The sequence below is a fragment of the Trachinotus anak genome, unplaced genomic scaffold, assembly GCF_046630095.1.
Source record: "Trachinotus anak isolate AG129_WGS33_773 ecotype Australia unplaced genomic scaffold, CSIRO_AGI_Tana_v1 ptg000013l, whole genome shotgun sequence".
NCBI classification, from domain to species: Eukaryota; Metazoa; Chordata; class Actinopteri; order Carangiformes; family Carangidae; genus Trachinotus; species Trachinotus anak.
In genome coordinates this window covers 18,932,058-18,948,271 of record NW_027273864.1, presented here as the reverse complement: position 1 = coordinate 18,948,271, position 16,214 = coordinate 18,932,058, and the positions used below count along the sequence as shown (strand labels likewise).

The window sequence follows — 16,214 nt, the reverse complement described above, 5'->3', positions numbered from 1 at the left end:
GGATTAAAGCCCTCCTATTATCATCCAAACAACCACCGCTCACCACTGTTGCCCTTGTCATCCCTGTGTTCTTTAGTGTCCAGGAAGACTTGTCTTCAGGGACATCTCGGATGCCCATGGTGTGCTTCATGGGGACTGAACTCTGGCTTGGTGTCAGATTGAAATGGCATGGCGCTCAGGCTCATTATCAGCCTGATTAACCACACTAATTAGCTGATAATATAGAGAAAGCGGGGGCCACAGCGTGTTTGGCTGATGCTTGCAGACACCCAGTTGCTCAGGTGTTGAGACAAGATGAGAGTAAACAAATTTCACCCAAAATAGAACATGCATTTAAGACACATTAATACGCTGAAGATCCCTTTTAGTGCTCACACACTGCATCATTGAAATGTATTGAAGAGGAATTCCGCAGACACATTTACAAATGAAGAAGATTTCAGTCATTTAACAACACCATGACGGATGGGGTGCAACACAGCGGGCAGGCAAGGTTTGCAACTGAGTTCATAATTTATTCATAGATTTATTTAGCAGGAAGGATGTTTCCTCTCATATGTTCATTGTGTTAAGTAATTCTGCATGAGTGCAATTCATTTATTTCAACGTCGATCTTAAAATCTTTAATTTCATGTTCAGTGTCGAACAAATTCAGAAGTTGTTTATGCTTCTGTCAGGTTCATGATAGGTGTAAATATTCAAATACTCGATGGGAAAAAACTAAGCAAAAATATTTGAATCATTCCCTATGTTATATTCTCATGATATCAGGGATACATCAAGCAAAACATATATTTGATAATTTGGCAATCTTGGAAGTATTTTTGTGGGGTTTAATAATCCTGCAGTTAAAGTGTCCCACAGTAAATTTAAATACTCTGCTGGGAAGTACAGAGATTACTTACACACAGAGATCAGAAGAGGCCAAGAGACAAGATGTAATCGGGCATAAAAGTGTGAAGTCATCTTTCTATGCCTCTGCACTATGAAGTCACTGCAAACATATCTATCCATATGACTGCTGCAAAGAGCCACAGAATTAAAGTAAAAATCATTTGCTTCTGAACATCATAAAAGAGAGCCACTTTATCTTAGTCTCCATTTGCAGAAGAGCATCTGTTTTGTTATGTATTTCTACTAATCTGAGCTCTCATTCAAAGTAGGTGACCAGCAGCGCTTTGAAAGGGTGAGTTGCATTTTCATTTATCCCATTTTTTTTTCTATTCTGTATTATGCTGTGTTGGTAAGATTTTTGTCACATTTCCAGGAGTCACAACCTTTTGCATTTTGTCAGCTCATGTGTTGCTTGCTCCATTTTATTACGATCCTTACCTAACTTCAAACAAGCTGTTTGCTGGCAGTTTCCAGTCTGGGTATTGCAAGTTATATGCTTGAGTTGAGTGCAGACTATAGCCCCGGTTTTTGCAAGAGTAAGTCTAATTATGTTTAAGTAGGCAACCTCAAATTCGATTATCGGAGATTTATTTGCTGTAAAGCAGTGTATGTTTGTTCTCACACAGACCGTAAACAAATACTGAACTGTCTCAGTGATTAGTGGATCTGAAAAACAAGCTTGAAAGCTTTTTAATTAGGCCACTGTTGATGAATGCTACTGTACGTATTTGATGGAGAAGGCTGCTAAACTTTGCTAAAAGCCTGTGGCATAAAACGTAATGTGTGCTTGGAAACTCTCAGAGTAAAAAAAGGGAAGAGGGCTGTTGCTGTTGCTGTTGTTGCTATTGCAGGATGACAGTTTATATATTTTGGCAAAAACCATCTCAAATCTAAAAATGATATTGAATTACAGCTTGCGTAATGTGCACCAAAATTGTAAGGTTCTTTTCTTTGGCTACAACAGACAGCCTAGATAAGAAAACAGGGTGTTCTTTTTGTCTCATTTGTAGATATTTCTATTGTTTTTAGTTTTGCCTGAAACGACTATTTTAGCACTTGCAGCTTGACAATAGCAGTAATCACTGCTTTACATTCTCCTCTTCCTGTTAATTATGTCTCGTGTTAAATACTGTCTGGATTAGACCAGCAGTCCCCATGAGCTTAACTAGCCCAGAATATTTGAGTTTTTAATTGCAATGTTTAAAACCTTTTTTGAGTGACAAGCTTTTTCATTGTGACTATATGATGAGGTGACACTATCTTACATTTGTCCCTTCTTACAAATGCGCTAATCTTGGTTATATAAGGAGGGTTTGCTGACAGCGGTAGAGACTGGAGGAAATAGTGGCATTGATTCTTGTCAGACACAGGTGGCTGCTGAGGCAGTCTGTCTGTCTGACATGATGCTGTTAAGTCCTCCTTACGCACTCACTGTCAACTTGGTGGCAGTCAGTTAGATTCATTGTCTTCTCTCAGCCAGAAACAAAGGGCATGATTAACTGGTATGTTCCTCCTCTGTTGATTTACTGCATGTGGTTGAGGGGCCTCAGAGAAGGCACACACACGGGCCATTAAGCACAGCAGTGACATAAAAGCCCCAAAATGAGGTCCCACTGCTGACTAATTCAGAGAGGAACCAAACCCGAAGCAAACCTCATGGTCTCTGTCTCATAAGACTCATAAATCAGCGTCCATTCGATCACCGCTTCCAGGTGTGATGTGCTGAAACATGGTTGGCCAGAGCATGATTGCTACAGTCACTGTTCACTCCTCAGTCTTACTCAGGCAAAACCCAAGCGTGGCCGAGCATAATTGCCTTGGGGATAAATTCTTTGAAAAGAAGTAAAAAACAGAGGCCATTTAAAAAGAAAAAGTAATCTTCTTATGCAGGGCCTGCTTTACAGAAAATGTTAAGTGTGTATTAGTGTCCCTCTCTGTTTCCCTACAGATTTGTTGCATGCATGTGCCGCGCGTGTGTGTGTGTGTGGCTCTACTCATCTCAATAAAAGGCATAAAAAGGATATTGTAGGTTGGACGTACCCTTGTTTCAGTCTGTTCCTGATCTGATCTCTATTCATGAATATTATCTATACTCCCAGAGACAATAAAAAGAACAAATAATTTCTCAAATTATTTTGTCAAACAGATGTATGACTGCACAGAAATAATCTGAAAATAATAACAATAGGGGGAAAATGTGAGTCCTAGAGTGCTATTTTTCCAATTTTTGAAGAGATGGCACAATTATGAAAAAAAAAAAAAAAATCTTGAAATAAGAATCAGTGTATGAACCCACAGTATAAATCACATCCTCCATATGGCAGCACTAATACAAATCACTGGATCTGAGACTTGTACTCTAGATCTCACACTACTTCATGGGCAGCATTGTACTTTTTACTCTTCTGCATTTATTTAGCAGATATTATTACTACTTGTGATTTTACACTCAACATTTATGAGCTCATAAAATGTGTTGCAATTTTACAGATTAAACTACCCACCAGTCTATGCTGCTAATACAATGCATACACATTAATGCATCAGTAATTAAAATCAAATCATATTATATGTATTAATAAAACTCTCAAAAGGGCCATTTTTAGTAAGTATTTGTATTCAGAACTTGTACTTGTAGGTAGCGGAGTATTTTCACAGTGTGGTGTCGCTACTTTTCCGTAAATAATAGACACTTCTTCCAGCTTCTTCCACAATTTTTTTTTTTAGAGTTTGTTTTTCTGATTTTAAATCTTCTGACAGAGTGGCTTGTGGTGACAAATGCTGCTTGGATCACTCTTAACCTTAACAATTTCCTATTGAATCATCAGATCGACATGACTGAATCATTCTGAACCCCCGCCTGGCTGAGGTCTTTTACTCTCCATTCCCTGTCCCTCAGGTTGGAGCAGCTAGGACAGCACTGTGGCAGGTCTAATCCTCCTTATCTTAATAGCATCCACCACTATCGCAGCAGCAGTGGGGACAATCGACCCTTTCCCTTTCTTTATCAGCGAAAACCACTTCCCTTACCAATCCTGTTGGTCACCCTCCTCCTGTCAGGCCCACCCTCTCTCTCCATCAGATGCCTCGGCTCCTCAACCTCATCTCATTTCGCCTTGTCACAATCTCACCTAACTAGTATTTATTTGAAGATGCCTGCTTCCAGGAAAATATTACAAGTTTGTTGGGAGATGTTTCTGCCGATGAAAAGGACAAATGGCCCTTATTTTTCAACAGAACATCATGCTCACACACACCACACAGTGCACACAGGGTGGATGTGTACCTTGGCTCCACGTTATTTTCCATTGCCTTCTCATATTCTCATCATGATGACAGCCACTCTGCAACAGGGGAGTCAAGAAAGACTTTTCAGATCAGATAAAAAAAAAGCAGAGATAGCTGTAAGCAGCGGGGCATGTGGTAATACTAACTTTTGTTTTCAAGGCCTCACACAGTGTGATTTGTGTAACCACAAACTCTGGTTTCCCTGGACAATTGCACAACTCAAGAAAAGTGTATAAATGATATTTTAACAAGTTAGAGCAGACTTTATTTTTACACAACATAATGAATCTCAGTTTATTTTGCCTTAAAACCACATTTATTCAGCAGGATCTTGGCTGATTGTGGGTTGACCTGAGGTTAAAAATACAGATAATGTAAATTTAATTTCACTGCTTTGTCTTACAATTCACATGTTTCTTCCTCTTTGTTCTCATGTGGTGATAGCTGAGCTGTCTAATGAAAAACAGACAGATGCAGACAGATTGTGCCGTGGCTGATAACCCTGGTTCAGACAATCATTTCTGGTGACTTAGGTGTGATTTGATACAAATTCCCGTCAGACTCTCCACAGCTCTTAGATCAGCTGAGCTAATTAGACTTGTTTACAGTTCTGTGCAGTGTATTGTGCTGTGTACTTTATTGTTTCTACCACATATTTAGGAAACTAAATTGTCAATTTTTAATGCATCTTTCTGTGCTTTTAGTAAATTAATTTCAGCTTTTTGAGATTTCCAATGTTGTAAAGTTGTGCTGTATCAGACATTTGGAACACCCCTCTGACAACACACATTAAGAGTAATCACCAAAAATAGACATGTGACCATGTGGGAGACCTGGGTGAGAATCTCACCTGTATTTTCATGTGTATGTCTTTTTGTTTGTATGTTTGTTATGAATGTGCTCTGCTTATTGTTACTTCACTTGCATGTTTGACCTTCTCTCTACAGAATGATGAATGAGCAGAGTTTGACACTAGAAGACTGTTTGCACATTCATCTGCTGAAGAGGGGGAAAGTTTCTAAGTGCCCACCCTAAATCTGAGTTTAAGATGTGTACAGTATGTACGAGCAGGACTCTGAGATATCAGTGCAGTATGCAGCTTACTCAAGTGCAGTGTGAAAACTTGAAACCTCCAGTGAACATACTGTATACTGAAAATGGACTAGCCAGTGAAGATGAAGACATTTTTCTTATTTTTCATTATTTTTTAACTACAGGATATGACCAGTGAGTTATCCATAGATACTCTTATGTAATTACTTTATATAAAATCCTCTATATTAGATTAAAAAAAAAAACAATATAGAAGACAAAAAAAACAATAAAAAAAGTGTGTGGAAGCTAATAGGGACCCAAATCACAAGGTTTATCAATACACCACTCTTTACTCTTCATATTGTTTGTTTATATGTTTGTTTGATATATAACCCATTTGTTATATTTGTTATATAAGACCTTCATACACAAGGCAGGACTCTGAATTACACAGAACAAGAGAGTAAGATACATCCCTCCTCAGCATATCAAGCCAGAAAAAATATATTCATTTCATGTTCAACCGCCTGAAGTTTCTCAGTTATGAGATTCATTCTACAATCATTTTACCTTTCTCCTAAACACACCTTTAGTTCCCTTAATATAATGACATCAGAATCAATTTTTCTCATGTCATATTTTTCTTCTTTAGCAGAAAATTGAGTAATTCTGCTTTTTCTTTTGTTTTTGTTGTTGATGTGTCCGTTATCTGTGCCTAATGAACAATGAAGCGCTCTGGCGGCAGGCAGTAATTGCTTGGAGCCCAGCAGTGGGGGTGTAATTAGAGAGACAGGGAGGAGTATATGACTTCATGACTGGCACCGTTTAATGATAATGGGGTGCAACTCCACACTACTGTGGTCAGCTAATCATACTGGACTGGCCTGGACAGCTCTCAGTGCAAGCGAGCCGTGACTGGAATAGTGAACAGCAGCTTGCCCACGCAGTTCCACACCGTTCGCTCCACAGGGCATCAGGCATATGATTATGGCTGTGACCCTGCACCACCTGCAACACTGTCATTAGTGCCACCATGGATGGACAGGTTTAATACAGATAAACGAATGTCATCAAGCCACCCAGTGGAGGATGAATACATACTTTTGTTGACACCTTTACAAGCACATGTTGTTGATACAGTGAGAAAAAAATCAACATGTTGGTCCATCAACTACAAGCAAACATGTAGTTACCAAAGGAGATCGGCATGAAATGATGATTATCTCTGCATGGATGCATCTGATCAAATACATTCAAGGTAGTGAACTCCTCATCTGACATTTCATGATGGTGAAGTTTGAGTTCCATCTCAAGTGACGTGTCAAAGTTATAGTCGCATTTGCCTCTTGGGAGGGTGCACAGTTACATGGTATGGAGTCTGTTTCTACATGCTGTAAATCTCAGAGAAATAGTGAATATTTTGGCTCCCATATGCCTCTCACAATGAAAGAATTTGCCTGAATTGTGAATATATGGCATAAAGCTTGTTGATGTAAACCTTGCGCACTAGAGACCTCATACTGTCATGCTATTCCAGGTTTTATGATTTTGTCCTGGCACCTCTTGTAGCTGTCCTCGTGGGAGTTTCCTCTTTTCCTCTTTGCCTGCCCTGACGTTTATTCCTTCTTTCTACCTAATATGGTTTTCTAGGGAGTATTTTGTCTCTGTTCTCCCTGGAGCTGCAGTGTTGCTGCTTAGGCTCAACTAGGCTTTGAAGGTTTGTTATGTCTTCAACAGACTGTGTTGTTCTTTATCTTATTTCCTTGAGTTTTAGTTGATAATACTGTATGTAATCATGTTGCTTCATGTTGCTATACTATGTATAGCTGTCAATTTTTCACAAATAGTTTGATTGAAAAACTCTAAGTAATTTCCTAAAGCAACTGTATTTTTTAGCAAATGCCACTCAAACAGGAATAAATAGTGCATTTGTTAAGGGATAGTTTCAACTGTGGATTTGGTGAAAAGTTATTTATTTTCAGTAGCAGGGTGGTGTATGTGGAAGCGACTCAGATATAAACTACAGTGTCCTTATTCATCATAATAAAGTCACCCAGCATTGTTGCATGACACACTGATGTGTTTTTAAATCGTGTTTTAACAGCACTTGAGGTAGGCTATATCGCATAGAGGTATAAACTGTATTAGGCTTGGGCCACACAGGCAATACTTCAATTCAGTGTCGGTTTTTGTCTTATTATGGAATTTGAGGACAATAAAATAGAAGACATAAAAAGGATATAAAGTACAGTGCAAATGCTTTAGGCACTCTAAATAAAGTGAGAATGTTTTCAAAAATAATGCCATGAATATATATTTCTTAATTTATCAGGTAACTTCAAAGTGCTGTGATCAAGAGAAAACCTAAATCAAATCAATATTCGGTGTGACCACCTTTACCTTTAAGACAGTACCAGTTCTCAGTACACTTGTGCACAGTTTTTTGTACTGTAGTTTGCAGGTAGGTTGCTCCAAGCATCTTAAAGAACTTGCCACAGTTTTGTGGATTTAGGCTGTAACAGTGTTCTCTGTCTCTTCATGTAAACAAGGAATGACTCTTCAATCAGAGATCAGGACTCTGTGGGGGCAAAACCATCTGCTGCAGGTAATTCTTCAGAAATTTGGCTTCATTTGTTGTCATCAAGACTGGATTACCAACTGGGCAAAGGGGGATAATGCCACAAAGACCCCAGGATTACTCTATATCTTTTCCGTCTACATCATTTGATTAATTGCAGATTTGTTCGAAATAATGCAGAACATCTTGCATCCACACTGTGACTTACTGGTCAAACGCTGGAGCACTTTCAGTAAAGACACTTCTTCATCTCTGCGGTGACATTGCACACTACAGGAAGTTATTCCTGCCAGCTACTTTCACTCTGTAAAATGATCCTTCTTTGTGTCAGGAGAGGGGGCTCCTCTGACAGAATAGTTTTTACTTGCAACAGTACAGACTGCTCACCTGGACTTTTTATCTATCTATCTATCTATCTATCTATCTATCTATCTATCTATCTATCTATCTATCTATCTATCTATCTATCTATCTATCTATCTATCTATCTGTTGAATGTTGAGACACGTTAATTTGACTTCTTGCAACTGATTGCTGCCTGAAATGTAGGATACTATTTGTTGTTTATCGTTGTTTATTTACAAAGCTGCATTACCTGTGCCAAGTGAGTAAATAGCGCCATCTGTTGTTCAAAACCATGTCATGTAACTTATATGAAAGGTGTGTCTGTCACTTTAAGAGAAATCTCAGACGGTGACACGTCATAACGAGTAGAACGTTCGCAGCCAATCAGATCATTGTTGTCAACGCGTTGTTATGGAGTCGAGTTTGATTCACAAACAGTGGAGCTGCTTCGCCTCCAATCAGCTAAACGTGATTTCAGCGTGCTTTAAGTTTTAAAATGTCCTCCACCGACCGACTGGACGCTTTACGAAAGCGAAACAAAAATTTATTGAACCAGCTGAAGCTGCAGAAAGAGAGACTGGAGAGTCTGAACGGCTGCAGCGAGGGCCCCAAGAGGGAGAGAGAGGACGAGGCGGAAGAGAGGAGACGGCCTGAAGAGGTGGTGACGCGCACCGATGGAGACCGCCGATCTGCAAAGGCCGCTCTCGCCAAACTTACCGTGAGATTTGCTGGTAATTCAACTTTGCACATTGAGGCTGGATGCATAATAGAAACCTGCAGATATGAGCTGAGTAAGCTACCAGATAAGACTTGTGTTTTCGTCCAAGAAGTCCTAATTACGTTAATTTTGTAATCTCTGCAATGAACCAAGTCGTTTGCAAACCATTTTGTCATACTTGAGTAAACCCACACACATCACATTAAACACAAAGCTGCGGCATATTTTGGTATGGTTTTGACTTTACATCTCCGCATCCTGTGCTGTGAAAGTGATGAATGAAAAATAAAAAGTTGAATTATTGATGGGGAAATCTGTTCCTCTCTGTCTCCATCAGATACATGTGAGAGACAAACAGGCATCTTGAGCACTGTTTCCACAGCATCTTTGTCCTCCAAGCATAGAGGAGGGATTGCTCAACATACAGAGTCATCAGACATTTTCAAAGACAGTGACAGACATCCTCAAGTCCAGGACAGGTTACAGGACAGAAGGCCACACAGCACCAAGACCTGTTTAGTAAATCACAGCAATGAACAGGTAAGCAAAAGAACCTCAGGACGATCTACTCAAGTTCACTGGAAACCTCCATACTCCATACTGTAGCGTAAAATATTTATCAGTTGTCCCTGTTTGACATTTTCAACATAATTCAATTTCTCTGAAGCCAATCGAGTGTAGTGCATGTCCAAATATCAAATCAGAATCAGAATCAGAATCAGTTTTATTGCCAAGTATGTTTTCACATACAAGGAATTTTTTCTGGTGATTGGTGCAATTGATCAGCAACAGTGGGGCTCTCTAGCCTTGTTGATAAGGCTAATAGCAGATGGGAAGAAGCTATTTTTGTGGCGAGAGGTTTTGGTCCTGAAGGACCGCAGCCTCCTGCCAGAGGGGAGTGTCTCAAAGAGTTTGTGTCCAGGGTGGGAGGAGTCAGCTACAATCTTCCCTGCACGCCTCAGAGTCCTTGAGGCGTACAGGTCCTGGAGGGACGGAAGATTGCAGCCAATCACCTTCTCAGCAGAGTGGATGATACGCTGCAGTCTGTTATTGTCCTTCTCCGTGGCAGCAGCGTACCAGATGGTGATGGAGGAGGTGAGGATGGACTCAATGATGGAGGTGTAGAAGTTCACCATCATAGTCCTTGGCAGGTTGAACTTCTTCAATTGCCTCAGGAAATACATCCTCTGCTGAGCTTTTTTGATGAGGGAGCTGATGTTTAGCTCCCATTTGAGATCCTGTGTGATGGTGGTTCCCAAGAAGCGAAAATGCTCCACGGTAGCCACGGGGGAGTCACACAGAGAGATGGGGGTGGGTGGGGCTGGGCTCTTCCTGAAGTCCACTATCATTTCCACTGTCTTCAGAGCGTTTAGCTCTAGGTTGTTCTGCCTGCACCAGGTCACCAGACGGTCAGTCTCCCACCTGTAGGCAGACTCATCGCCATCAGAGATGAGTCCAATGAGAGTGGTGTCGTCTGCAAACTTCAGGAGCTTGACAGACTGATGGCTGGAGGTGCAGGTGTTGGTGTACAGGGAGAAGAGCAGAGGAGAAAGAACGCAGCCTTGCGGGGATCCAGTGCTGATGGTCTGGGAGTCAGACACGTGCTTTCCTAGCTTCACGTGCTGCCTCCTGTCAGACAGGAAGTCGGTGATCCACCTGCAGGTGGAGTCAGGCACGCTCAGCTGGGAGAGCTTGTCCTGCAGCAGAGCCGGGATGATGGTGTTGAAGGCAGAGCTGAAGTCCACAAACAGGATCCTGGCATAGGTCCCTGAGGAGTCCAGGTGCTGGAGGATGAAGTGGAGAGCCATGTTGACGGCGTCATCTACAGACCTGTTGGCTCTGTAGGCGAACTGCAGGGGGTCCAGGAGTGGGTCAGTGATGGATTTGAGGTGGGACAGGACAAGACGCTCAAATGATTTCATGACCACAGAGGTCAGGGCAATGGGTCTATAGTCATTTAGTCCTGTGGGCCTTGGTTTTTTGGGGACAGGGATGATGGTGGAGGATTTGAAGCAGGCTGGCACGTGGCAGGTCTCCAGTGAGGTGTTGAAGATGTCCGTGAACACTGGAGACAGCTGATCAGCACAGTGCTTCAGGGATGATGGAGAGACAGAGTCAGGACCGGCTGCTTTGCGGGGGTTCTGCTTCTTAAAAAGCCTGTTGACATCTCTCTCCAGGATAGAGAGAGACGTTCCTTTGGTAGGGGAGGAGGAGGGGGGTTCTGATGTGGCTCTGATGTGGAGGTTAGTGTCAGGCTTGTCCCATTGTCTTTCAAAGCGGCAGTAGAACTCATTCAGATCGTTGGCCAGACGGAAGTCATTAATGGAGTGGGGGGGTTTAGGTTTGTTTATGTCCAAATGTTTATGTTGTTATCTCCTATATTTCTCTTACTGAAAGCTCTTCAGGCAGTCACGGACCTTACAGTTGTCATTTATCAGAGCATTGTTGGGTGGTATATTTAACCATTGAGGAAGTATGGGAGATAATAAGAATGATTTGAGACTTGTTAGGAACCACAAGTGCGAACATTTGTTCACAGAAAACTTATTAGCTTAAGCCAATTCAGCTGTTTTTTGAAGCTGTTATAGTAAGTGATGACTCCTTAAAGTGTGGGAGGAAACACAGATGGAACAACAGAGTCAACATGCTGAGTATTGTGTTTTAGTATGAACTTAAATTTTACAGTACAGTGAACTATTCCTCTTAACCCTATAATGCCAAATGCATCAAATTTGATACAAGCATTTCTGAGACCTATTGCATCACCTTATGGTAAATACTTCACTCAAAACCCTCTTGTATCCAATCTGATACTTGTCTTCCAACCCCTGGTTGAGACCTTTATCACTACAACAATTCAAACACAGTACATGGGACAATCCAAGTTGGCCACCTTCAGATAGTTCCCAACTCACTGGATCAAGGTAAAGAAAATTGCGATTTTTACGATTTTCCAGTGACATTTTCTTTGAAAGTTTTAGTAATATTCTAACGTGAACACTTAATCTGTTGAAGCAAGTTATAATTACATCATTTTTTGCATTTTAGTATGTAGTAAAATTGTGTATAAAATTTGGAAAAACCTATATGCAAATATTTTTTTGTAAGTTTTTTTTTTCAAATTTTGTGAAAGGGCCAAATAAAGGTTCCAGATTCAAGAAATCAGAATTTTCTGTCCATTATTTCTGGGGTCAGGCATTACAGGGTTAACAGCGGATGTGCAGAGAGCTTTTATATTTTTTATGTTTATGGGTTTCTGCCAAGCCACAGAAGAGATGATTGTATCCAAAAATGATTGAAGAGGAACATATTGATTACTAATGCTCTTTACAATTTGTTTTGTGCAGAGTGCGGTACAGAGGCGAGTCACATTTCAGCCTGACGAATGTGAAGAAATTCCTCCCTGTGACAGGCATCATTTGCAGCCCTTACTTGGATATGACTGGATCGCAGGTACTCCTTATTGGTCTCTTTGTTTATGTCTCTTTCAAATGCATAAATGTCTAATGGAGCTCTAACAATTGATGTTTGTTTTTTTCCTCTAAGGAGTCCTGGATGCCGAGGATTCCTTGATAGAGCGCTCTGACGAGTTCTTCAATGACCTGCACGTGTTTCGATCGCTCCATAAAGACGAGTGTGTCCACAGCCCACAAGCAGAGTGAGCACTTCTCACTTAATTGCACTTGCAACTGATTATGTGAGTCAAGTTTACCTGTGATTGACGATGGCTTCATTAAGTCACTATTAATTAGTTCTCTTCATAGATTTTCTGAGGAGAACCATTCAGGGCTGCTGCTGCCAACAGACAAGGATGACCCAGGAAGTAACACAGACACTCATCAATGTAAGAGGGGTCGGGTTGCTTATTTGAATACTACTACTCTCAGGACTCAAATTTTTCTTTTAGTGACAGCTGAAGGAACTCTTGTCTCTGTTTGCTCACCTCTTCTTCTCCAGGTACATTCTCTTACAGGATTAACAGCAGACTGTTCCCGGTCCCGCTTCACTCTCAGGAGCGCTGTCCTGTGTGCAGGAAGCACAAATCCTCTCATCCTCACTCTACAGCTGAACCAGCTCTTATCAGGTAATAAATGGCGTTAACTGCATTTTATGAACACTTATGAACAACAAAAAACTTAATTGGCATTAGCAGACAATTTTTAAATGTGTCCCTGCTAGATGAAGCCAAAAGATGCCATGTCATTTTAATGAGTTGTTTATGTATTGGCATCTAAAACGTCCTGTTCCTGGGTCTACTTGTACAGTGGCTTCACAAAGTATTCAGACCCCTTCTCTTTGTGGACATTCCTCAGTTCTCACCAGTCTCCCTGTCCTGGCTGCTGAGAAGCCCTCCCCCCAATAGCATGATGCTGCCACCACCATGCTTCAGTGTAGGGATGGTAGTAGCCAGGTGATGGGCAAGGCCTAATTGATGGAGTGCTGCTGGGATGGTCGTCCTTTCAGACTTGGGTTATTTGTCACCTCACTGACCATGGCCCTTCACTCAAAGCTTTAGAAATGGTTTTATACCCTTGGTCTGATCTGTGTCTCGACATGCAGTGAGAATCGTTGGGCCGTACATCCACAAATGAGTGTTTTTCTAAACAGTGTCCAGGCAGTTTGCTACAGGTAAACTCCAATCAAGCTGTAGACACATCTCAACAATAATTAAAGCAAACAGGATGCACCTGACCACAATTTGGAGCGCCACAGTAAAGGATCTGAATAAATGAGGGATTTCAGTTTTTGATATGTAATAAATATGCAAAAATTTCTAAAATCACTTTTTTACTTTGCCATTATGGAGTATTGAGTGTGGATTGATGGGCATAAATGGCAATTTTATTCACTTATAATTAAATCTACTACACAATAAGGTGAAGGAGTCTGAATACTCTGAAGAGCGTGTATGTCTACAATTGCTGTCGTCAAATAATGGTGCCAATAGTTGTAGTGTGTGTTCCTTTAAACTTATTAAAGCAAAATAAAAGGGCAATGTACCAAGGCCGTGGGTTCAGGTGATTTCTACACTTTTTGTAGAGTTTAAATACACTTACCCTTCTTATTGTTTTTTTTATTGTTTGTTTCTGTAAGGGTCAGCATCCCTCGCTCCACCCTTTTGCCACATTACAAGTACAAAGCTCATCGGCGATGCAGCTTTGACCCTTCTGATAGTTTGGGGTTACCATCGGTGAGTAGGTGTTGTATGTCTAAGTTAACATTTTATCAGTGTTCCACAGTCTTTTTTCATCTCAGTGGCTCTCTTCACTACTTTCCAGCACTGTCTCTCAGGCTGGTTGCACACAGGTCAGACCACCCTGCCGCCACCCAGCACCCTCGATCTGCGGAGCAGTTTGAACATGAAGAGCTCGACAGAGTCACTGAACAAGGAACTGGAAGTGAGACACTGCAGCCTTACAACTGTATCTCAAAACAATAATAATTATAATAATAATAATAATGCAATATAAAAATACAATAAGTCCAAATATTAGAATACAAAAAATGGTACAGTTGTCAAATGATGCTTATGTTATTTTTCAGGATCTCTCTGTGCCCCAAGTGTCCAGTCACCAGATCTCTGACCAGATCTCAAATGTGTCACGCTTGGCTCGTCACAACTTCCAGCACTTCTCTCCTAAAACTAAACTAGGAAGCATATCTTACCCAATGTGCTGACAAACCAAACATCAAAATCTATTTTTAAGTGATCCTTGTCGTCTGTGCAAGCCATTTGACTCCACCCAAAATGATTTTCCATTTCTATGTGCATCTTTTAACTATCTGTGCCTGATTGTAAATTGATCTAAGGTAATTTGTTTTCAAGAGAATGAAATGCTTCATACTGGGTATGTTTTTTGTCTAATTACTCATACATGATGTGAATAAAAGCATGTGACAGAGCAGCATATTTTATGTTGACAGGAGCTGCATTTTAGTTCTTCATTTTTTCTGAGCCAATTTAGGCTCCACTTGTGACTGTCAGCAGCCTTGTGGACATGAAGCAAAGGATCAGAACGTTACACCACAAAATTTTGAGTTTGCCATGTAAATTTCACAACATTAAGGGAGTCATTTTGAATCTTCTGTTGTTGAGAAATAGCAATTTGTGTTTCCTTTTCCAGCTGTTTTCTTTGGCTCCCGGGTTTATGCATACTTCTGTTTTTAACTGCCTTTGACACTTCCTCACTGTGAGCCTGTGAACATTGTAGAAATAAGGACAGTATGTACTATAGAGATGTTGCATTTCACAGGAAACCACAACCACCTATACATGGTGTCAAATACTGTAGCCATCCCACCTATGACATGACTTTTTCCAGTTCGTGTCATGCAGGCTATTGTATTTGAAGAGGTTAGATAGTACACAAAACGTGTCGGGGCGTATTCAATAAAGTCGATAAAAGTGAAGGTGTCGCTTCCTTTACTTTCTTGAGTTTATTAATTTTTTCATGATTCCAGTTCAACAACAATGTTTTATGAGATTCTGGTGACCTGCTGTGTGTTGAAATCATAGTACTTTCATGTTTTAAGGCACAAACAGCTTTTCAAAGCAAATCAACATCTTTCATCTGCGCACTGTTGTATTGTATCTGACTGTTGATAGTTATCTTAGTGAGATAGTTATCTGAGAGAAACTTTGTGTAAGGTAAGACTTAGTAGTACTTTGTTTGATTTTTGCCGCAAACAGTTTTTAAGGGAAATGATTCTAGTGAAACTCGTTTCATATCTTCAAACGCTCATGTCACAGATGTTTTTTTTTTTGTTTTTTTTCATTAGACAGACAATATGATTCAAAGTTGCTGAGTTGCTCATTGGCTTCAAGTCCAATATCTTACTGACAGGTCTTTGTCAATAAACTGACTTGGCTTTGATCAGGTGCTCAATCTGAGCTTACAGGAACCTTCTAGAAAACCAATGTTTTTCTAGAAGATACTAGGTGAATTTTCATATGAATAAAACTGACCATCTTTCATTTGTCAAAGTATTACCATACTGCTAGAGAAAAGAACAATTACATTTAAATCTATCTCCAAGCAGTCAATTGGTTACCTTGGAAATGAACAGGATTTGAAACTCATTTGAGACTGATAAGTGAGCACCATTGTCATTGCATTATCCTACTGATATAGACGAACAATGATTTTAATTGTCTGTACTAAACTGCAACACAATAAGAATGAAACTACAGAAAAAATAAAAGCAGACAGTATGTTCATACCTGACGCAAACAAGTTGCAAATCGGTCATTTAAAAATCTTAACAATTGCGTTGTACTGTTGGAAATTACTCAACAGTAAAGTACAGAATCGAAGATCAGGACACCGACACATGAAAGTAGGCCAAAATGTAAAG

At 40.4% G+C, this 16,214-nt stretch overlaps 1 protein-coding gene across 2 annotated transcripts; it reads left to right on the top strand.

Annotated features, from left to right (window-relative positions):
- The first annotated feature begins 8,526 nt into the window (after positions 1-8,526).
- Positions 8,527-15,269, top strand: miip (migration and invasion inhibitory protein). 2 transcript variants are annotated; one of them, XM_071493537.1, is made up of 9 exons: positions 8,527-8,871; positions 9,196-9,398; positions 12,206-12,311; positions 12,405-12,516; positions 12,611-12,702; positions 12,816-12,942; positions 13,953-14,049; positions 14,138-14,257; positions 14,403-14,780. In XM_071493537.1, exons 1-9 carry the CDS (start codon positions 8,637-8,639, stop codon positions 14,535-14,537), a joined length of 1,227 nt encoding a protein of 408 aa, XP_071349638.1. In that variant the 5' UTR covers positions 8,527-8,636; the 3' UTR covers positions 14,538-14,780. The 2 variants fall into 2 exon arrangements, with proteins under 2 accessions (XP_071349638.1, XP_071349639.1); XM_071493538.1 differs by having other exon boundaries at positions 8,528-8,871; positions 12,623-12,702; positions 14,403-15,269.
- The last annotated feature ends 945 nt before the right edge of the window (positions 15,270-16,214 follow it).

Coding starts and splice junctions, on each gene's coding strand:
- miip (XM_071493537.1), top strand. CDS start 8,637: ATGTCCTCCACCGACCGACTGGACGCTTTACGAAAGCGAAACAAAAAT. Junction 12,703..12,815: donor TAACACAGACACTCATCAAT/GTAAGAGGGGTC, acceptor CTTCTTCTCCAG/GTACATTCTCTTACAGGATT. Junction 14,050..14,137: donor ATAGTTTGGGGTTACCATCG/GTGAGTAGGTGT, acceptor ACTACTTTCCAG/CACTGTCTCTCAGGCTGGTT.